Source organism: Phacochoerus africanus, chromosome 15, assembly GCF_016906955.1.
Source record: "Phacochoerus africanus isolate WHEZ1 chromosome 15, ROS_Pafr_v1, whole genome shotgun sequence".
Classification (NCBI taxonomy): domain Eukaryota; kingdom Metazoa; phylum Chordata; class Mammalia; order Artiodactyla; family Suidae; genus Phacochoerus; species Phacochoerus africanus.
The window spans coordinates 46,214,281-46,237,821 of record NC_062558.1 but is presented as its reverse complement, the minus strand read 5'-3'; the positions used below and the strand labels follow the sequence as shown (position 1 = coordinate 46,237,821).

The 23,541-nt window shown below is 46.8% G+C and overlaps 1 protein-coding gene across 1 annotated transcript in view; it reads right to left on the bottom strand.

Moving 5' to 3' along the window:
• ZNRF3 (zinc and ring finger 3) overlaps positions 1 to 22,891 on the bottom strand; it is a 150,082-nt gene extending 127,191 nt beyond the window's left edge. The window contains exon 1 of the mRNA XM_047762782.1: positions 22,371 to 22,891. Coding sequence (XP_047618738.1) covers positions 22,371 to 22,670 — 300 coding nt within the window. The 5' untranslated portion in view covers positions 22,671 to 22,891. The remainder of the gene's footprint in view (positions 1 to 22,370) is intronic.
• Between the last annotated feature and the right edge of the window lie 650 nt (positions 22,892 to 23,541).

Below are 23,541 nucleotides of genomic sequence, written 5' to 3'. Positions count from 1 at the left end.
TCTCCCTCCTCTGGAGGGTTTGCTCCGTACTTCACATCTTTCCTAAGGACAGAGAAACAATAAGCAAGTGCTTTGGTTAGGAGGTGGGCTCCGTGATCCCCACACAGAATCCAGCATAGCTAAGAGATAAGGATCCAGCTTTTCAAAAAAAAAAAAAAAAAGTTAGCTAAGCAGAAAGATAAAGGTCAGAAAGAGCTGAGACTTGGAGAAGCAGGAAAATATGAAAATAGAAAATTAAACATTCTAGAGAAAATTCCTCCTGGACTGGCCCAGTTCCATCATGCACCTCTCGCCCTAAATTAAAAAGCTGACAAGTCCTTTGGTCTTGGTTACAACAAGCAACGATTCTGGAACAACTTCACCTTGGTTACAAATTTCTACTTTAAACATTCCAAAGTTGCTAAAGGCCTCCCAGGAGCATCTGCTCCCGTTTCTCAGGAGGGAGTTAGTTCCTGTGTAAAGTGTTTGTTTAGTTTGATTACAACTTTGAAGAAGGGTAGGAATTCTGGCCCAGAAGAATTTAATAGCCAGGGCCTCCTCTTACATAATTTGTAAACAAGCGAAGTTTATCCTAGTGTGGCTCATTTGGCTCAGTGGCTGGATTTAGAAAAATATATTCCTCATTCATTTGGGAGAAGCCACAGTAAGGCCTGTCAATAACCAGAAAATGTCCAAACCAGCCTGTCATTCTATTGCCTAATCCTAACGGACCTCGAAATCTCTTTTGAAACCCAGGTCTGTCAACAGATGGAGCCCCAACTGAAGGGCTCTGGGCAGAACTGAAAGGCAGCTCCCCAGAAGTTTCTATGGACTCATAGCATATTAAAAAACTCTCCAAAAAAAAAAAAAAAAAGAGGCCACAGCAGCAAATTTCCACAAAGTGTCATGAATGGTGGAGAGTGTGGGTAGAGAGCAATTTGTTACTAATAACAGTTAAAGGCCAAAGTTGGCATGTAATTTATTTATCTTTAATAAAGCAAATTCAAGGTTTTCACTAGAATGTCACTTACTCCCTTACATTCCAGGCTGTTCTGGGGAGAGGAGAACACAGCCCCCGACTGAGCCTCTGGGCTGGTGTGATTGAAAATGGTGCTGCTAGGGAATGCAGGCCCACGGGCCCAGGGAGATTGTGTTATCAGAATCCAGCCCTGCACAGGGACCTCTCTACCACACGTGGCCATGGGACCCATCAGTCTCTACAAAGAAAGTTAAACACCTTCCCTGGTATCCAGAGCCCCACCTGTGTCCATCTACCACTCGCCCTCTGAAGTTCATTTCCCTCCCTGATTCTCCACTTCAGATGATTCTCCACCTTCCTGATTCTGCCCCACCCCCTAACCCCCCAGGAATCTCATCCAGCCCCCACACCCAGTTTATAGATGGGGGGAGCTGAGGCTTAGAGAGGCTGGCTCCCTGAGGTTCTCACTTGAGTGAAAGATCGGGGAGTAGATCAGGTGTCCTGTCTCCTGACCACACCTCATTCTGTCATGAGTATGCTCCACACCAGGTGACTTCCTGGTCTACTTGTTACCCCACAAGCTAGGAAAAGCCCCATCAGAGGCCAACCCAGCCTGGGTCTTAGCAAGGAATGCCTCCCACCCACCCACAGGCCAGCAGGGCTGAAATCCAAGCACCAGCTTTCTTTAAGAACCCAGCTGGAGGCCCGCCCCCAGGAGCTTCTCAGCAATTCTAGGCACTTTACTGCTGCCTCAGGCATGAAGTACTCAGCCCAGCCATGACACCCACTCAGGGACACTTTCTGTCTTTACTACTGGCCCATAAGGCCCCCACCCACCCACTCAGGAGGCGAGAAGGGATTCCGTCAAACTACCCAGAAAATGTCAAGCCCACATCCACCAAACCCATTCCAGTAAAGAGGGCATTAGGCACGACCAGACACACCTTTAAACACCAGAGGACACCACAAGACTTCCACATGTCTGCCCAAGAACACTCCTTGAGGGTGATGATCTTAAGGACCTCAGGCACACTGGTATTAAAATAGAGCTAGGAGGAGTTCCTGTCGTGGCTCAGTGGTTAACGATCCGACTAGGAACCATGAGGTTGTGGGTTCGATCCCTGGCCTTGCTCAGTGGGTTAGGGATCCGGCGTTGCTGTGAGCTGTGATGTAGGTCACAGATGTGGCTTGGATCCTGCGTTGCTGTGGCTCTGGAGTAGGCTGGCGGCTGCAGCTCCGATTAGACCCCTCGCCTGGGAACCTCCACATGCCTCAGGAGTGGCCCAAGAAATGGCAAAAAAAAAAGACAAAAAAAAAATAGAGCTAGGAGCAAGACAGACCACAAAGAAGAGACTGGGGCCGCTCAGATCCACAGAGAAGACAGCACTACATTACTTCACCTTTTTTCTTACTTTTCTACTACCTTTCAGATCCAGAGTCTAACGGAGAAACTGAGGCTCCCAGGCACAAGCCAGATTTCATCAAATTCAGTGTACAAATGAGGAAAGCACATGGACCAGAAGAAGGTGCTTTCTTCTTTTCACTGAACTACATTTCCATGAACATAAGCATACAGACCTGATCTTCACAATCATCCTCTACCAGAAAATTGGTACAAGTGAAAACCATCCTGGTCTAGAGGGAGAGGCCACAGCAGGACAGTGAACAAGGCCAACAGGAAGCCCCAGGACAGCTGATGCCAGTCCCTAGTTCCTGCCCATCCCCAAAGGGCAAGTTTCCACATAGACTTAAAACCAGAAAGGGCTTCGGAGTTTTGGAAAGCGGTTCAAAACCAAAAACCTTCTGTAGACAACTGTGCCTAAAAAGCTCAAATGAGACACTAGGCTTGGCCTGGGAACCCTCGGTCTCTACTGGACCATTATGTGCATCTTTGCTCCCGGCCCAGACAGCTCTAATCACCAATTAAAACACTCAAAGTGCAAGCATAGGTCCTATTACCAATGCAGGCTTTCCTTTCCTTGAGCAAAACCACATCAGATCTGGCTGACCATGCAATCAGCAATCCAGCTGAGCCCAAGGAAGCGGTGCCATGTGGAATGGGTTTTGCTCCTAGTTTTGACAACCAGAGTGGGGGCAGAAACACCCCACAGGACATGGAGTAAGTTGATGGTCCATAAGTATCATTAGAAAGGGCAAAATTTGCCATGTTCAGGCCCAGTGGTACTAATTCAACCCTCCTGGACTCCTTTCTGTCCAAATTTTTCTAGTGACACTCACTTCTCCCCTCCAAGATAGACTAGCACACTACCCAAAACCACTTGGAGATGTGCTTCTAGACACTGCTACCTTACACGGCAGGAGTGTACCAGGGGCCAAAGACAAAAGGATTCCTGCTACCAAGATGCCCAAGAGAAGGTAAGTAAGCATAGAGAAGTTGTTGGGGGTTCTTTGGAAAGAAATCATTCAATTCTCATGTACTCTACAGTGCTGACCTGCAGCAAACTGTAATCGCATGCTGCCTGCCCTCTCTGTTACCCTTCTCCTGAACCCTCCTTTCAACCAGTTGTTGATTTAGTTGAAATATAAGCTACTTTAATGTGAAGTTAAGCATGTGTTTAAAGAAAGCATGGGTACCAATGCTGAATAAAATGACCCACCATAGTAGTACCTTCAAAGAGGGCCAAAAAAAAAAAAAAATCTTATTTTCATGGCCCAAAAGTAGTTAAGAGCATCATCTTAGCTTCCAAGCAAGTGTATTTGGAAAACACCCACCTCCCACTGAAAGCTCACCAGGTCAAAAGAAAGGCACAGAAATGACCTTCATTCTGTTTTAGAAAAAAGCTTATTTTGGGCTCTTAAAGTAATAGAAGACAAGAGCAACTGCCTTTCAACTGTACCTTTTGTTCAACTGTGTTTTTTGTTAAATAGGTTATCAATCAATTCAACAAATGAAAGTTACAAAATATCTATCAGGACCACGCACACTGTGGGTAGTTTGCACACTGTGGGTAATTTAAAAGTTCCATCTACGGCATAACCACGTCTGGGGCTTGCAAAGGGGTGGGGATGTGAAGAAAGAGACTTATGCTTCTAGACAGCCAATGACAGAGACAATGAAACTAAGCTGAGAAAAAAGCTACAGCGCCAGTAATCAAATCTGAATATGGCGCTGGGCTGGAAAACCAAATCAAAGCAAAATCTTATCAACAAATCCCCACGGAATCAGACCATGAGAAGGCACGGACACCATCTGGGCACCGTGAGGAACAAAAGGATCACCACCTGCTCCCTCAGCGAGTTGCTTGCACATTCTCAAGGACGGTACAGTTCTCATGAACAGACACCAGGAAAATTAGGGGAAAATTAGATAAGGTTAAAATAATAGTTGAAGGATAACACAGAGCCTTATAGATAAATTGCCAAATGCCCCCTTGGCACCTTGGGATTTCATGTGAAAATGACTTCAGGAAATCTTTCTCCAGGTGGCAATTAACATTTTAACTCAAATTCCCCCAAGAGAAAGGGAAATTTCAGGAGGGGGAGGGGAGTGTGACTCAAAGGCTCAGCCTAGCACAGCCAGAACAGGGCCAGCACTCGATACATCTGCGCTGAAAGAATGAAACAGAAACCCAAGCCAGGGGCTCTATCCTGCGCCCCTGCTAAGTAAGCTCCAGCACATCTCTGCCGAAGCTACCAAGTTTATCTGGTTTACCTGACTATCTTTCCCGCAGGACTGTGAACTCCTTGTGGGTGATGATTCTACAGCAGCAACAGCCACCTGTGCTAACATGTAATAACTACTTACTGTATACCTTACATTTATTATCTCACTGAATCTTCATGATCCTTTGGAGGTACATGCTATACTGTTCCATGTTAGGGATGAGGAAACAGAGGTTCAGGGAGGTTGGGTGACCTGGCCAAAGTCACAGAGCTGGCAGTGGCAGAGGTGGGATGTGACATTGGCCTGTCTGACTCCAGGGCTGTGCTCTGTGCCCCTTAGACATGGCAAGAGGCTGCTCAGCTCCGAACTCTCAGAATCCAATTCATGGTCGATGTTAGCTGCACAAGGTTTTTAGCTGTAAGAAGTTAGCTGACCACCACTGGATTTATCTGCCTCAAACTACCTTACAATGAGGCTGTAAACACAGTCCTACGCTCCAGGCCAGCCTCTCCATGCACTAGTTGCATTAAACCTCCCTGCATTTTGCTGTCCTCATCTAAACACAGGGATGGAACCTCTTATCACTCAGAATTGTCCTGAGGATCTAGTGGGGCCAACAGTGTAAAGCCCCAAGGACAGTGCCTAACATGGTATTCATTCATTCAAGTATTTCACCAACCGCCTATGGGACCTTCGGCCCCAAAGGCCTTCCATGTAGTAGGAGGCAGAGCCAGCGATGATGGAGGCAGCCATGAAAGGGTCCGGGCCAGGTAAGTGACAGCAGCTGAGAGTTAATAACTTGGATTGTTTCACAAGCAGAATGTTTACCCAGAGTCCAGGCTACAGAAGCCACTGTCCTCTTTTCTGTCATTTAATTTGATGTGTGGTACAAAGTTTCCTTTTCCTTAATGGTTTAACAAATCTCCATCACAGCTCTGTTTTTCCCATTCCTGAGACTGAAGTCTATGGTGTTCTCTTACTTTCGACCAGGAAGTCCAGCAAAGCCAAATGGAGCAAGCCTGCAAAGATCAGGACAGAGTTCTGTCTATCTGTATTTCCTGCCCCTGCTATGACAGTATCTGCCAAAGTTTTGTTATAAATCAGACCTCGCTGAGGCCTGGTCAAGACACACAGGCAGAGCTGGATAGCACAGCCTGGTCATCCATAAAGAGACACTTCTACACACATTGCCCAGTCTCCAAGCTGATCTGAGACCCTTCAGGTCAGCCAGTGAGCAGATTCCTGAGCCAAATCAGAAAAAACCTCAGTCTCTAGAAAGTCAAGGGACGAAGAGAAGAGCCTTAAACCATCTCTAGCAGGCAGGATGATACAGAGAGGTGGCCTTTATAAAGCAGCAGAAGGAAGGGTCAATCCCGTGTGTGTGAATGTAGCCAGAGAGGCTTCGTCAAAGCTGCAAAGGAAACAAAAATAAACTAACAGGATAAAAGGAAGGCTGTTGCTTGAGGAAGAACTTTTGCTCCAATTTAAAAAAAAAGAGAGAGAAGAAAAGAAAAAGAAAGCACACACTGAAATGATCTAAAGCTGCCTATAAATATTTGGGAACATCAAAGGCGGTCCTGTTAAATTAAAAATGCTGTCACACAGATAGGAACTAGCCTCTAGCACTGCCAGCTTCAACATGTGAGCCTGTGATCTGAGGAGCTGAGGGCTCAGCTCCTCGAGAAATCTGATTCACTAAAGAAAAAAGTGAACGAGCAGTTGAGTTTTAATAAGGGCATTAAATACCTTAGGAATGAGCTAATTAGAGTTTAACTCTTTCAAGATTGTCCGAGCTCTTAAGAATGCTGTAAAGTGAGCTCCCTCCAGAATCTAGTTAAATCAGACTCAAAACCTGCAGTGTAAAAGAAAAGTATTAAAATAGCACCTTAGGACTTCAAAGCTGGCGAATCCCACCAGGTCCCCTCAGATGCTGAGTGAAGAGAAGGGAGGAGGTGAAGTTAGGTTGCTTGTTTATGTAGTGGCTTTTTTTTTTTTCCAGTCTGGACTGGATATGAACGAGCTCACTCACTAACACAGATGATTCGACCTGCCCTGTGAGTGTGCCCTTCGCCTATAACACTATGAGGGTGTCGAGTGGGAAGCCCTTCCCCTCCTGACCTCGCCAGTTCACTTATGGGCCTTACAAGACATTAGTGCTGAGCCTCTCTAGACACACGCAAGGTCGCTGCAGGAAGCCACCCAGCAGTTCTACACACATTCTGGCTGAGAATCCTAAGGAAACCAAGAAGAGTCCCCAGTAGGGAAGTTCCATCAGGATGGCAGATGCCCGCAGCAGCAAGATTCTTTGGCCTTGAAGTAGACAGAGGTGGTACCTCTTGGAGAAAGCAAGTGTGAGAAAACACACCTGTAGAGAAAGAGAAGGGGTATCTTTCCACCACCCAGTCTCAGGAATGTGTAAGAAGGGGGTAGACAGAGATGGAAACTACGCTCTCCATTCAAGGAGAGGAATGCACTGCCCAGTCTTGGCAAAGGAGCTGGGAGGTGGGAAGTTATTTAAAAAAAAAAACAAAAAAAAACCCACAATGCACGCCTATCATTCCCATTTTTAGAAAAAAATCAATGTGTCTAACTTGGGGGGTTAAGATTAATAAAGTATTTGCTTTGGCATAACCGCACACCGGATCAAACCAAGCGTTGAAGTCACTTGTGCTTGACACAGGTCCCACATAATTAGGCCTCCAGAGCACAGCCTTAGCATATCACAACATTCCACGTGTCCTGGCCAGATCCAGAGAAGCAATCCACCACCCCGCTTCCCTTCTCAGCAGTCAAGTGGCCTCAGGAACAACAGGCAGGCTGGCCTAGAAACCCAGACTCTTGTACACTGGACTTGCACTTCACACCTCGTGTGTGTGTGTGTGTGTGTGTCTATGTACATGGGCCCAAGTAAAAGGGCAGGGGTGAGGGGGCTGCTAGCTGTAGAGCATTGGGATAAGCAGATGAAGCTGCAGCAAAGCCCTCCAGGACACAGAGGTGAAAGAGGGCACTGGGGATCAGTGAGGAGTGAACACCCCAGCCCCTCCAGTGCACTGCTGGGCCCTCCCAGGGAGAAAGGACACAGGTGGTCAGGCACTGGAGGTGTTAGAAAATGTTATGCTACGATCACTTCTCTTCTCAGTGAGTAGCATCTTTGTATTCTTTAACCTTGATAAACTACTACTTTAGAATAAAATTTTTTTTTCAACCGTTTGGGAATTACAACATAAATGTTAGCATATGCAACATTATGAAACTATGTATGTTATTTTCTTCATCACCACCCTTATCATCACTATACATAAAATGCATGTTGTAACTCATCTCCATTTTACAGATGAAGAAACTGAGATCCAGAGAGGCAAAGTCAACTTTCACAGCAGGTAACTGGCAGAGTCTGGTCCTAGCCTAGGCAGTCTGGCTCCAGACCTGGCACTCTGCTGCCTCTCCCATCAGCATAGGAAATCCAGAACCACTTCATTCTGCAAAATTGAGAACAATTCTAAGGAACCTGACAAACCCTGGTTATCTGCATAGCAAAGGTGAAAACTACTGCTTCTAAGAGCCATATCAATGTCTGATGACATGGAAGTGTCACCCCAGGTCCTCTCAAATACAGTTGGCCCATGGTTGTAACACATACCTAAAGAGAACTTATACCCAAATCAGTCTATGGGTGGAAAGTTAGTTTTTAAGTTGGTTATTAGGAAGATGTGTGTATCTTCTCCCATAAAATGGGGGTTCCATTTCTGCTCCACGAAAGGCCTATCCACTTAATTATAATGTACCCAAGGCCCAAAGACCCCACTCCAGTCAACACAAAGCAAAAAAGCAGCCAAAGCAGATGTCAAGAATCCATGTACTAAACTCCTTACTCACTTTGGTATCTCCTTTCCTAAATTTATACTCAATTCTGGCAAACATGGTTCCCTGCTTTTCTAGAAATGGACCACAGAAGTCAGAAATAGCAAATGAAAACTACTGGAGAGAAGTGCTGGAGAGGAGGGAACAGCTTACAGACGGCGTCCCATCAGCAGAGGGAGGCCTCCTCCCTACACAACTCTAGAGGGTGTCGTCAACTTCTGGTGTCCTAGATCCACATTGTGGCCCCTTTATGTCGAATAGGAGTCAGCTATCTTGAGGATGGGACAGCTTTTCCTAATTCACACAAAGGGGTCTCTGTGTCGGAGCGGGAAAATGTCAAAAGGCTGGGGCACCAGCCCTGCCCTGAAGACAGCTGCATTCTACTAGAAAGTCACGCAGGTGACCGCAGGTCTGCAAACAAGAATTAAACCTGTGGTCAGCATCCCCTTCTGAAATAGTAAGTTTCCACTCAAAGGGGTGGGGGGGCCTGTTTTTTTGTGTAAAGAGCCCCAGGGGCAGGCCCTCCATAACATGGGACTGCCTGAGCCGTCAAAGCTGTAGAGGCCCTCCCTCCAGTGGCTCAGGCGCCCTTCCGTAAAGGGGCGCTAGGACAGATAGGGCACAGACTCCTCCCACTGTGCCATTCAGGGCTCCCATCTGGCTTACCAGGCCAGATCAGTTCCCTTCTGGACACTTCACTGCAAGATACCAGGCACCACAGAATAAGTATATGGGACACCACTTGCCAAGGGGCAAACAGCATTCCCGTGCTAGATGCCAGAGACACTCACTCCTCTTCCTGCGCCAGCTCCAAATGCCAAACCTTGAGAGCTGGGCATCCTAAGATCCCACTTATGGGTGGCAGCACCTGCGACGATGGTCTTTGCAGAACATACAATAGGGAGGGGAGAGGACAGATCTTCTTGAAAAGGGGAGTAGGGAGGAATAAAGAAAAGGAGCTGGGGAGAAGGAATCCCCATCCAGCCTCCCTCCAGTTTTTCTGCCCCTCCCCTAATTGGCCATCACTAGAGTTACCAGAGTGCAATGGATGCTGGCAGGAGGAGGGAGGAAGGGGTCTGTAAATATTAAGAGACAGAAGATTCCCCCTTTACCCTGAAGCCAGTAGGGAAGACACTCAGACAAGAACTTCAACAAGTTTGCAAGAGAACAATTAAAAGAGCCTTGCTGTAAATTAAGAAAATTATTTATTAGGAAAATTGTTATCGGAGCATGTAGTAAGAATTCTAGAGTTTTCTACATCTTCTTGTAGGAGTATATAAGGGGAATAACTTCACTTGGAATATTCAAAACTCTTCTACCCCCCCCCCCATTGCTGTTTTAGAGCCTCCCCCTTCCAAAAACAAGGTTGACATGGCAACCAGAGCACCAGTCACCATGGTCCCTAACCACATCCGCCAGGGCCTGGCATGCTGAGACGTGTGCCAGCTCTGTTGTCTGTAGGGCACTCCTGGCCACAGTACACAGCAAGCTATAATCAAGTCAAAAACCACCGCATTCGTATAGAACTCAGCTCAACATAAATATTCATTAAATGTGAAAACCTATGGTGATGCAATGTTGAGACTGCAAATTTAAACACAAGAGTCAGGAAATGCAAAAATTACCACTGCCGCTGGAACTTGAATCACCCATAAAGCTAATGCCACAAGTGAGTTTCTATGTGTCCCAGAAATTCAAACCTATTAACACCGAAATTTCAAAACTACACATTAACTGTTCATTTAATTCCCTGGGTGAGGGTGACACTTACTGATGGGCCCTGGAACATTTCCAGAGTGGACATGCCATGAAAAGGCATGCCAACTCTCCAGAATGAGTGAAATATAACATACCATGGACAGACTCTGGAATATTCCTGAAGGTCCCCATACCCATATAATGGCCACTGTCCCACAAAAACAGCAACGACAACAATAATAATAAAGATAATAACAAAATCTCAACATGCCAACATGTACATAACAAAGCAATAATTTGACAATTCCCAAATACTTACAGCGGGACTCTTAAAAAGTAGAAAATCACGTGTATTAGAGTGAAATCTAAATTTCTTCTACTTGTAGTCTGCTAGCTTTTTGCTTTTTTTTTGGTCTTTTTTTTTTTTCTTTTTAGGGCCACACCCCCAGCATATGGAGGTTCCCAGGCTAGGGGTCTAATCGGAGTTACAGCTGCCGGCCTACGCCACAGCAACACGGATCTGAGCCTCGTCTGCGACCTACAACATAGCTCACGGCAGCGCCAGATCCTTAACCCACTGAGCGAGTCCAGGGATCGAACCCGCAACCTCATGGTTCCTAGTCAGATTCATTTCCGCTGCGCCATGACAGGAACTCCCACAGTATGTTAGCTACTTTAAAAACATTACTGTATCCTCAACCTGCTTCCCATCGGCACCTAAATACAGGCTCAAGGCCTATGCCAGAACTTCCAAGGCAGGAGGGAGGGGAATCAGGAAAACAAGATGGTACAAATTTAAGTAAGGATGGGTCATTCTGGAGCTGCATCAATTTTTTTCTATTTCCAAAATAAAAAATTAAAATAAAGAAAAAATTTTTTCTATTCCCCAAAATACCTATTTTCTAAGTGACACCAAAATAGTGTTTATATTTAAATAAAACATACTCTCTAAAAGACTGCAGTCAGGATGAGATGTCTCTACTCCAGCATGCTTTGAACAATACACCCAGGCAGCCACAGGCCAGTCTGGGAGGAGTCAGGTGGCACTATCTCCTTGTTCCACCCCCTTTTTCCAGATATGAACAGAGGCAAGGTGAAATTATTTTGAGAGTCTGATCCATCCCAACTATCTGGAATAGCCCTAGGACACACCCATGTCTTGTGAATTATTTCTACAAATCTTAGAAAACTCTCCCTCAAAAAGTCAAGTCTTTTTCTGGCCACACAAACATCTCCACTGCTATCCTCTCTCAAAGTATCATGATCTAGAAGAATTTCAATTCAGTAAGTATTTGAGGGTTTTTTTTTTTAATATTTTTTTTGGCCACACTCACAGCATATGGAGGTTCCCAGGCCAGGGATCAAACCCTCGCCTCGGGTGCAGTCCCCTTAACCCGCTGTGCCACAGGGGACTTCCTTAAGAGTTTTATTGGAAGGCAACAGGAGGATGAGTAAGACACAAGCCCTTTCTGCTGGGAGCTGTGATCCTGTGGAGAAAAGAAAAAATTAATGAAAGAATACTCACATTAAGGTGAAGACCAGCTAAGAAGTGAAAAACGGAGTGCCTCGGTCAAAGGAATGCACCAGTAGAACCTGGAAATGTTTGATAGGAAAGGCTGGAAATTTGACCGCAGGAGAGAGAGGAAAGAGAAGGAGGGGGCAGAGGCAGGGGCTGGGAACGTGGGGCCACAGAAATGTATTCCTGCAGAAGGGCAATCCAAAATGAAGGGCACAGAGGGAGGAAAGCCCAGGACCCATTCAGGAAATCAGGGCAGAAACACACAGGACTCAGGCCTGCATCCCAAGCCATCTCTCTACTCAGCCTGCTAGTAAACAGTGTGGTGGCTCTGAAAGATTCTGATCCAGGGAATGACAAGCTCCAATACTACTTGAGAACGCTGAGCCATGGGGAGGGGAAGAACTGAGGGGGGGAGAGAGAATGTGAGGCAGGGAGAGGCTATGGCAGCATCTGGCATGAAGAGGTAAGGTCAGCAAGGAAAGAGCAAGCATGCCATTTCCCCGGCCTCGGCCACAAACTACCTTGATTTAAACTATGAAACGGCTTTGCAAGTCAAGCTGGCAACATTCTTTACATGCATTAGCTGTCTGCTTACCACCAACTCCAAGACTGAGGCACTTTCTGAAAAGATGCCAAGTCTCTGGGTACTCAGTGATGGTTCTCAAAATCACATAAAGGTGCTGAACACACAATGGCAAATACATTTAAGTACAAGTATACAATTAGGTACAAAGAAAAGCATTCTATGTCAACTGTGGGACAAGCCTTGGCAACTAGGACGACCTGAAGAGCAGAAGGCTTTCTGGGCAGAATCCAAGGCAGGCACCCCTAACTAAGAGGATGAAACAAGCAAATACAGGTGAAAGTGCACAGGGGACAATAAAGCACAGGAAGATGTGCTGGAACTCAACTATTAAGGTGGGATGTCACTCTAGACAGCCCAGAACCTGGGAGCACCAAGCCCCAACTCTAACCCCAGTTCCTCTCTCAACCAGAGGCCAGAGATCCCTGCCCCAGCATCACAGGGTGTCCTCCAGCTCAAACAGGAACTCTCACAGCCCAAAGAAACCAAGGCGCAAAAAGAGAGAAGGGACAGAGATCTTCAGGAAAGCATAGGCCAAATGGTTCTGGAAAACAGAAGCACCTACACCAAAGTGAAAAGAACATTGGTCATGCCAGGGCTGGTGCGGCCTGCCCCAGTAGCACAACGTGAGGCTCGCAGGGTCCAGGGAAGTGTCATAAAGCTGCTAATGGCCATCTGACATGCAGATGGCTGAGGAAGGAGAATAGAGACTCGCCAAGCACAACTTGAAAGCTTTCCGCTCCAGAACTTCCAGCAATAGAAAGGATGGCAAATGCCAATGCCCACGGGGCCCAGGCAGTGGTCAACGCAGATCATTACCAGCGAGTGCAGTAAGCTGCCTCAATTCAACAGAAACTTACTCACTGAGGCCTGTGTCCCATCTGAAGAGGGCAGCTGCTACTCCACTGGGGCAGGCTGCTGCCACATGGGAATGCAGACCCAATGCTGCCAGAGCTTTTTATTTTTCAAGAAGAGCCAGAGCCCCAGATTTTTATGTAAAATTTCTAGATTTTTAATAGGGATCAAACAAAATACGAGGAAGCTGTTTTCGGCCCCTGGGGCCTGCTTTTTAGAGGCACCCTGAGAGTCTGGTGCTTGGCTCTAATGCATCTCTGCCCACCACAAACTGACAGTGCCATTCTGAGTGAGGGGACAGAATCATCTGGCCTGTGGCCTCCAGAACCAAGCCTGTTCATAAGCAGAGAGACTGTTCGAGGGGAAAGAGACGGGGCAGAAAACATCAAATGCAGCAGCACCCTCCTGGGCCACAATCTGCTGCCACAGGACATGCTGCTGGCACAGTGGGCCATTCTGTGAGGCCTTCTCTAGGCCATCTGCCTGGACTGCTGCTGTGTCCCTGTCCAGATACACCTATGGGGAGGAACCCAGATACCATGCCAGGTACCTTCCCCTTCGATACAGATGTTGCCATAACTCAGATCCTCAAGGCAGAGGGAAAAAGCAAGTATTTTATGATTTACTAAATGGTAGAAACACATAGCCTTTCACTTTTACAAAGCTGTTTTTTAAAAAACTGGTATCACCCATTGTGAGCAGGGGTGTGTGGAAACACATATGCTGGCCTGGTAGTGGAGTATAAACCAGAACTGCTCTTTCACAAAGCAAACTGACAATACATGCCAACAGCATTAAAAATGTTTATACCTCTCGACCCAGTGGTCCCAATTCTAGAACTTGATTCCACAAAAACAGTCACGAGATAGAGAAAACATGTCCCTCACAACATTGCTTGTAACAGGGGAAAACAAGACACTAAAAATGCTGCAGAGTATTTACTAGTAACAGGAAAATGTTCAAGGTTCACAAAGGGCTAGAAACACTACGTAATGTTTTATCCAATTTTCTTAAAAATCCCTCTAAGCTCATAGGAGCAAAAGAAAAGAAAGCTATACCAAAACACAAAAGGTTAACCAGAGGTTACATGTAGGCAGCAGGAATGATTTCTTTTTGCATACTTTTCTGTATTTTCTAAGTATTCTACAATAAACATGTATTATTTTTTTATAATTAAAAAAGCAAGTTACAGGAGTTGCTGCTGTAGCACATGGGTTAAGAATCTAACTGAAGCAGCTTGGGTCACTACAGAGATACAGGTTTGATCCCAGCCCAGCAGAGTGCATTAAAGGACCTAGCACTGCTGCAGCTGCAGTATAGGTCACAGCTGTGGCTCAGATTCAGTTCCTGGCCTGAGAACTGCCATATGCCGCAGGTGCAGCCATTAGAAAAAAAAAAAAAAAAGTTACAGACGATTTTTTCAAGAAAAATTTTGGCTCTGACAAGAGATAATGTAAAATCAAACTATTCTAACACGTTTGCCCAAAATGAATCAAAATGCACCCAGGTCCTTAAGCAAGCAGGTCAGTGAGCTTTGTCTTAAGTTCAATCCCAGCTCTGTGGCCCTGAGAAGCTTATTTACACTCTCAGCCCCGATTTCCTCTGTTAAGTGCAGCTAATTCAACTGCCCAAATCTGTATGGGAGAAATCACAAAAATGACATCTGTAAATCACAAACGGTACCATGGGTGCATAAAAGCTATTTCTTCTCAGGACTGTATCCACAATAGGAATTCAATAAATGTCTGCTGACAAGTTAGTGTACTCAGTTCAAGTAGATAAAGCAAGTTTCAATTAAATTCTCACACCACCAAATGGTTTCCCACATACACACCTAATCGACCACACAAACACCCCCATTTAAAAACCCAGCAGCTTCTGCGCCAGGAGACCAGAAGTCCTTGTTCCAACATCCACTTCCCCGTGAATCATCAAAGTTTGTTTTTACCAAATCAGCTGTACACATTTAGTTTCTAAACAACTATATCATACTGGCTGCTGGGGAGAGAAGAGGGTTAATGTCAAGTCTTACAACACATCTAAAGGGCAATAAAAATAAAATGCTCTCCCCTGAACCACAATAGGCCAGCTGACCTCATTCTCTTCACACTATCATGAGTCAACAGAGCCGCTAAAAGTCAGATTTTAAAACATCTCATTCAAGCTTCAAATGGAACAAAGAACCTCTACTCCTTACTGCCTCCCCATCCTGTTTGACAGGTATAAAGGCACGTCTCCACAAGGGGGTTATCAGCTTTAACCTCAAAGGTAGGTGAAAAATGAGTCGAGAAAGGTCAGATGGCACAAATCCACACACTGTGTCGTTACATACATGTTTCCTCAGAGTGAGTTGCCCAGGCCTATACGGAGCACCTGGGCCAGGTGCACCCTCAGTATCCCCTAGGTGTGCCCCAACACAGAGGACCTGTGGCTGGCACTGTCTGCCCCCAACACTCAGCTGCCTGCAAGCAGGGCCAGTGCCTTACTTGTCCCCACCTGCTGCCTCGCCTCGCACGGGGTCTGGAGGACAGAAGGCAGCAGTGAAGGCCTGTCCACTGTGGTAATGCAGACTCATGGGGAGGTTTAACAGCCAGGAGGATGGAATAAGCAGGGAGGGAGTAATCCACAGTTTTAGGTTCTTATAATCCTTTAAATCAAATGGTAGGGGAACAGGCAGACTGTGTGAGTAAGAAAGGCGATGTACATGGGATGGGACCTCTTTGGAGAAGCCAGACAGGCTCCAAAATGGCTCTAAAAAACCAGCCACAGGAAAGAGGTGTGTCTCACACCAGAAATCCCTTTAAATGCCAGAGCACGATGACCATTCCAACTTTCCCAACAGCCAAAAAACAACGGAAGTGCCATTGAGCGACAGTTGTGTACTTCAAGTCACTGGTCCCTCTTCCCAAACTTGGTAGACCAATCTGTTCTTCATGGAAAAAACAAGGTAGAAGAAGACTCTGTGATTTTAAAAGGAAGAAGAAAGAAAGAAAAAGGGAAAGGATGGAAGCAAGGAAGGATGGAAGAGAATAAGTCTTTAAGGGCAGAGTTCTTTCAGTTGAAGTTACAGACTCATGTCTTAGTCCATCAGTCTGGGTTTATATCCACTTTAACTTCCACCATCGGTTCCCACAATTTCATCCCAAGTGAAGCAGTCTTGTAAAAACAGAAATAGCTTAGAATCACACAGACCTGGGTTTGACTCTGAGCCCTGCCATCAACCTGCTCAGAGACTTCAACAAGCAATTTTACCTCTCTGGGCTTAGTTTCCTCATCTGAAAACCTGGGGCATCCCATTTACCCCGCCAGTTAAGTGTAGGCACAGCACCGTGCCCAATGCCTGGAACATAGGTAGCACGAGATCACTACTACCTATTTTTAAAAGCTCTGACAGAGGAGGGCTGAGCAACTCAAAAACCTAAATTAAAGAAGAAAAGCCACCATTCATTGAGCAAACTCAATGTAAAGCTTTAGGAGGCTTGGCTTTCCCCAATTTATATACCTGATCACAAAGCACACTTCTACACTGGCTCTCTCCAGTACGCTCAACTGAGGACATAAAGGCCCACGGAGTCAGGAGACCCAAACGGTTCTCCAGAGTCATCTCTATCCACCACATGGCCCTCGGCAAGGCACTTCACTTCCCTGGACCTCAGTCTCCTTATCTGACACATTAAAAGGCTAGAGTCTGGTTTTTTGGATTATCAAGATGAATTTAAATGTCATTTTTGTCTTGAGCTGCAAATCCACATTCTCCAGACTTGGGAAACACCATCGGGAAGCAAAGTTTTCCCATGACATATCTTCAGGTTAATGATAATTCTGAATACCAAACCTTTATAGTATTCCCAAGGACCTGGGGCTTGGCCATGAACCATTCTTCACATGTCTGTGAATCCGTAACAGCTATCCTAACGTTAGGGCTTTCTCAATACTCAGAGTTTTATCACAAAAAGAATGTCTTCAGACCTTTATAATGCCAGGTATCCTGCCCCTGAATACACATACACACATGTCACTTTCATACAACCTGGTATTATAGTTACCAGTGAGTCCACCAGAACCATTCTTTCCACCTAATCAAGTAACTTTCTGGAAAGCTAATCCTCAAATGTATTAGCCAAACCAAATAAAGTTGTTCTCATCAATTAATCTAATCCAAGCCCATTAAGACCCTGGTGCCTGCCTGGTGTCCACTCTAAATCCATCATTCATTCACTACGCAGTGAGTATCTAATAAGTGGCAGGCACTGGGGATGCAAGGGTGGACCTGAGGAGAAACAAAAACAAACAGGCCTGTGCTCAGGTCCACAAGAGAAGATGTGAGGAGTTGCCCTTAATGCATTTGGACATCAACAGACATCCGTTTCATTTTCCAATGAATATTGGAAAGGCACACATCTGCACTCCACACTCCACTCTGCACTCCCCACGCCCTTCTTGCCCTTCACCATCTAAATGAAGAACATTCTTTTTTTTTTTTTTAAACTGAAGTATAACTGACCTACCACATTATGTTAGTTCCAGGTACACAACACAGTGATTTGACATTAAGTGCGGAAGATTCTTGGAGTGACTACTTTCTCACTTCTCCCAAAAATGATGCATTTAACTACCATCAGACAGATGCTCATGAGGGAAGTTAATCCATTATAGACAATGGATGACTTCAGGACTAAGGGCTCTATTGTGTGGGGAAACCCAGTTGGGAAGGATTATCACTGATCCACACACACAAGTCTGTCTCTAGAAGGGACTGTGAACTCCAGAAGACAACAGCAATACAGTATCTGGTACAGAATAGGGCTTTGGTAAAAATCCATCAAATGAACATGCTCCATGGAGACAATTAAACCTGTAGGTGTCTCTGAGGGCCATGTCACTCCACTCAGATCCTTACTAATGGACTACTTGATAAAAGGTACTAGATTAGTGCTTTTCTTTTTCCTCCTGGAGAGGAGTAGCAGCACAGAATCCACCAAGGGGCAAATGATATACCTTCTCAGGAAAATAAAAGTGCATATACACAAGGTTGTGTATATGATTTCAGAGGTTCACAGGCCACCTCTAGAAGTCTCTGACCCTTGAGTTAAGAAGCCCTAGGCTAGATTGTTAAAAATTAGATGAACTAATGTCAAGGCCCAACCAGCCAAGTTCTATTGATTTGGCAAAAACTGGAACAAAGAGGCCAGAGAGACCTGGGTTTCAACACAGGTTTTATCATTTGATAGCAGCATGAGGTTGGAGAAGTCAAATCAACTTTCTCAGCTCCCCACCCCCACCTCCTCATCTATAAAATGGGTTAACAATAGTTGTTGATTCCAGGTCAAAGATGAGCAAACAAACACAAGATGTGCTTAGCACAGTGCCGTATACAAAATAAATGCTTTTAAATGGAAACTATTACCACCCTCTCTCTAGTCTACAGACTCCACTTACCTCCTACTCCCACCTTCACTTCCATTCAGAACTGTATCAGTAACTCTCACGGGATCTCAGGGAATTAGACAGAAAATAGAGCCCCTAAGAATTCAAAAGGTCACAGAACACCAGCCTAATGTTTTCCCCAAAGTCAAATGCTTGGTTTTAACCTATGAAGGCCCTCTGACAAGACAGTCAGCAATCCCTTTTTGTGTAAATCCAGGTCAGCTGTCAGCATGCAATTGTTTTATTAGGCCAAGTCAATTTTTAGAGGCAGGCCTGTTGAGTTAACTTAAAATGGAGATGAAAAGAAAATGTTTGATCAAATGTTAAACTGCAGAAACACCCTGACAGGGAAACAAGGCAGAGGAATTAGTTTCCTAAAATTATTCTCTCTGATACCCTTAGTTAACATAGGCTATTTAAGGACCTCACTCATCCTTTCAAACCCACCACTCAGCTCTCCTCCCACCCCTCACTGCTAAAGGCACTGGCTTAGTTCTTAAATATTCTCAGCAAGCTCTGCTTTCAAGACCATTCAACACTTAACTCAGGATCCAGAAAGTTACACAAAACCTACCATTCAGATTCCTTCTACAAGAGAATTTCTCAAGCGTTTCTAAATATTTGACTTCAAGGGGAAAAAAAATGCATTTCCACTTTAGAACAATCTTTCACCTCTAGCTATGCAAATTTTCTTTGTTTGCTTAACCAATCCACATACCACTAGCCGGTGTTTAATTGGGCCTTTATTTAACATCACTAGCCATGTGAACTGAACAGCAAAGTCTGAAAGTTTCAGATAATGATCTCATTAATAGCAACAAATATGGTTCAAAGATGAAATATGCATCAGTATGTCTAAGAACCTTTAAAGTCCCACACTTCAGAACTACAGGAGAAGTGTAATTTCCTCAGCATTCACATTGCATGCCTGACACAAGCAAATGGGTTTTAACACTGCATGAATAAATGATAAATAATAAAAATAATTAATAGTATTTCATATCCACACATTGTTTTCACAACTTTCACAGATAAAGATGTCAAAAAAAAAAACCCACCTCTCATCTTCCAGAGTACACAGGTGACCCCTAGGAAAGTTATTTAAGACTAAAATGCAGAAGAGAATCAAGACTCCTGGTGACTAATCCTAAGGCTTGAGTCTCTCTCTCTCCCTCCCTCTCCTTCTCCCCACCATGTGCACACTTCTTAACCAGGCCTCCCCCTAACCCATGCAGATGAATGAACAGGTACTCTAATTAGGAGTATCTGGGCAAACCAGACTATGATAAGGTACTACTGTATAAACGCGTGCACACACACACATATTTTCATTGTATATGATAGGGTGGAAAAAAATCAGTACTGCATAACAATTTGCCATTTTAGAATTCTCAAAGCAGAGTATCTCCCAAACAGGTTCTTTTCTCCCCTAAAGCATGAACAACAATGCTATGGAATCCCTTGGGAAATAACAAAAGCAACACTATAGTGCTATGATTTAGGTTTAGTTAAAGGGAAATGTACTCTGCTCTGAAGACCGTAAGACATTAGACAACAAATTATGCAGAGTTGGGTTTTTTTTTTTAAAGACAGTAAATAAAAGGAGGCTTGAAAAGTTCAACAAGGGCACTCAGAATACATGATTAATCTGAAACTGAACACCAATTTGTTTCTTCTACATTTTCATTTCTCACACAAAATGTTAACAGTCCCTCTCAGCAGTCCTAAAACATCAGCTTACCTTACAAAAACCTTCTTCAGGGCTGAGAGGGGCCACATCAGCTCCGTCACTCAGGCAGTATCCAAAGGACTAATAAAAGCTTGCCAGCCTCTGTACACACACAGCCCTGAGAGCCATGCCGGGCTCCTTCTGTGCACATGATGAGGTTTAGCAAGTGGGCCTCACAATAAAGTTATTAAAGATATCGAGTGATAACACTACGAAATGACTATTCAGACAGCTCAGATAAACTTACCAACATTACTGTAGTTAGAAGGGAATTTAGGACACCTATTAGTGATTGCTTAACAGGTCAACTTATCAAATACCATTTAAGTCATTTTTTCTTTACTTAGCAATTGTTGACTTTTTTTTTTTTTTTTTGGCTAGGCTAATGGACTACAAAGGAGTTAGATAAGCACTTCAAAAAGTTTCAAAAGAGAATAGATTCCTTCTGCCAAATTCACACATTATCTCTCCACTCACAAGGATAAAATAGTTACAAATGGTGTGTTTAAACTGCTAATTTTGTATTAAATGGCAAACCCAAGATTATCTCCAAAACATAGCACTACTCATAATGGATAGTTCGGCAGACAAACTACCATGGAGAAAGAGTACAAGTTAAAACACTGCAGATAAAAATCGCAAACTTCAAAAGTCTCCTTCAAAAAGTGAAGTGCCATGTTAAAACATCTTTTCTCTTAGAAGGCTGTAAATCAAACATTTTCTAAAGGCATCAGGCTACAGTGAAAGCCTCAAAGAGAAACAAGGAGTCACAGGAGCAAGCTTTAAGATTCAAACTATGCTTGAAAGTTGTGACTGAAATGTGTAGGAATCCACAGCTTATAAATTAAAGACCATAATTACAGCAGTATCCAAAAAAAAAAAAGTCCAAAAGCCTTTAACATAGGTGGAGTCACAGAACTCAAACATGTGTTCCCCTTCTCTTTATCCTGCAGAAGTTTCATATGGGGATGCTAAGGACACACCTCAAAGGACCAGGCTGCACAGCTCCCCATCCTATCCATGCAGGGCTTTGAGTCTGCACCAGGGGAGGGGAAAGAAAAAGATGCTTACAGTCACTCCATTCGGTACCCTTCTCTCCATTCATTACTCATCCAAGAGTAAAGTGCAGAAGGCCCAAAGCTTAGAGCGCAGCAGCCATACCCTCACCCCCACAAGGTTCAAAGACCAGCCAAGCACGTCCAATTGCCCATTCCAGGCATGCGTATTAACCGCAGTAAGTATACTGGCTGTCTACTAACAAGTTGATAAAAATCACAGCCAAAGAAGCAGGAAGGCATCTACCCACTTCACCATGTGCGGAGGCTTAGGCTAAAGTCCTTCCTCCAAAGAGCCGGGTCAGCTGAAAGCTAGCTCTCCCTTGCCAGCTTCCTTTGGAATGCACACCTCTTTCATCTGGAGCAAGGTAGAGGCCCCATCAGTGAGCGACCCTGTCTCCGGACTTCCAGGCCCTCTGCAGAAGTCCCAGCCGAGGAGCGGGCAGGCTGCCGCGCCTCCCATCCTCTGTAATCTGAGGCACGCAGCGAGGGCTGCCTGCTTCGGCCACTCCAGGGCACCCGCGATCCCCACTCCTCAGTCAACTCCCGCCGCTCTCCTGCCTGCAGCTACTCGTCCAGATCCCTGCCACAGGGTCAGCGCCCAGGTGAGGCTGGCGACAGGTTCCAGGGGAGAATGTTGTGCAGACCCTCGGACAAGCCTGACTACTCCCCAAAGGAACATGCATGGGTGAGCACAGTCTGCGACCTGGAACAAGCCACCCCATCCATCATCACTTATCTTTCCAAAGTTGGCATTCAACAGGTAGTTCCCCGGACTTCCACCTGAGGCGAACCGAATGCCTCGACGGCCCAAGGGGGCTGCGAGGACCCGGGGTCCCCTCCCGCTGCCCAACCCATAGGAGGCCGAGCCCCCACGTGCGCTCGCCCCCAGTTGCGGCGCCCCGGAGGCCGCGTCCCGCCCGCCCGCCAGGGAGGGATGCCGCCAGCCTCCTCGCCGCCCCTCCCGCCCGCCCGCCCGCTCGCGGCGGGGTCGGCGGGCGCAGCCCCCGGAGCCATCTTGTGGCGGCGGCGGCGCGGGCCCCGGGCGGCGGGCAGCTACCTGCACAATCTCGCCCTCCGCGCTGAGCGTGGCCCCGGCCCGCGAGAAGCGGCCCGTGAGGCCGGTGGTGTAGGTGGTGTAGTCGCCGCTCGGGCTCGACTCGAACAGCACCACCTCCACGAATGCCGTCTCCTTGGCCCGTGCCGCGCCGGGCCCCGCGGCCGCCAGCAACAGCCCGAGCAGCAGTGGCAGCGGCGGCGGCGGCGGCAGGCGGCGGCCGCGGGGGCCGCGGGGGCGGCGGCGGAGGCGGCGGCGGCGGCGGCCCGGGGCCCCTGGGCGCCCGCCCGAGCGCGGCCTCATGGTCCTGCGGCGGGAGGGCGCGGAGGGCGGGCGCGGCCGGGCATAGTCGCGGGCCGGTTGAGGACCGAGCGCGGGCGGACGCCTACAGCACCATTGCGGCGGCGGCAGCTGCTTTGTGGGTCGCAGGCTCGGCTCGGCTCCCCCGGCCGTCGCGCCGCGGCCCTTTCATCTGCTCCACGTGAGGGGTTATCCCCGCCCCGGCAACGTCGTGACCCGCTCTCCCCTCCCTCCCCGCGCTCGACCGCCGCTGCCGCCGGGGGGAGAGGGTAGGCGGGGCGGGCGCGCCTGCGGCGGGGGGCGGTGCCGGATGGCCAAACACGCCTCCGTGTTCGCCCCGCCCTCGCCATGGCCACGCCCCTCCTGCAGTCTGCGCCCCACCCCTTTCTGTTGCTCCGCCCACCGCCCCCTTATAGCCACGCCCCCTCGCCATGGCTCCGCCTCCACCCTCTAGCCCCACCCCTTCGACCGCGCTCCGCCCTCTGCGGCAGACATAACTCCTCACGGTTGCATGAGTTCGGCGGGAATTTGGATCGCATCCTGTTCTGGGGCTATGTGTGTCCTTTCTGGAGGCCCCACACCCCCAATCCCTCGCAAGAGTTGTGGTCCTTTTTGGACCCCCGCCCAAATCCACAGTTCCCGGGAGCGGAGCCACCGCACCCGGCCTTCCACCCCTACCCCCACCTCCGGGATCGTAGGACAAGGGCCCCGGCGGTCTGGGGCGGTTTGCAGCTTGGCCATGCCGGGGCGTGACCGGTTCTTGCGCTGGTATCGCTTAGACAGTTACTCTCAAGTCTGTGGGTATGGGAAGGGGAGAGAGGGGGGAGAAAGTCATTAAGCCGTTTGGACTCTGATGGAGATAATCTTTATGCAG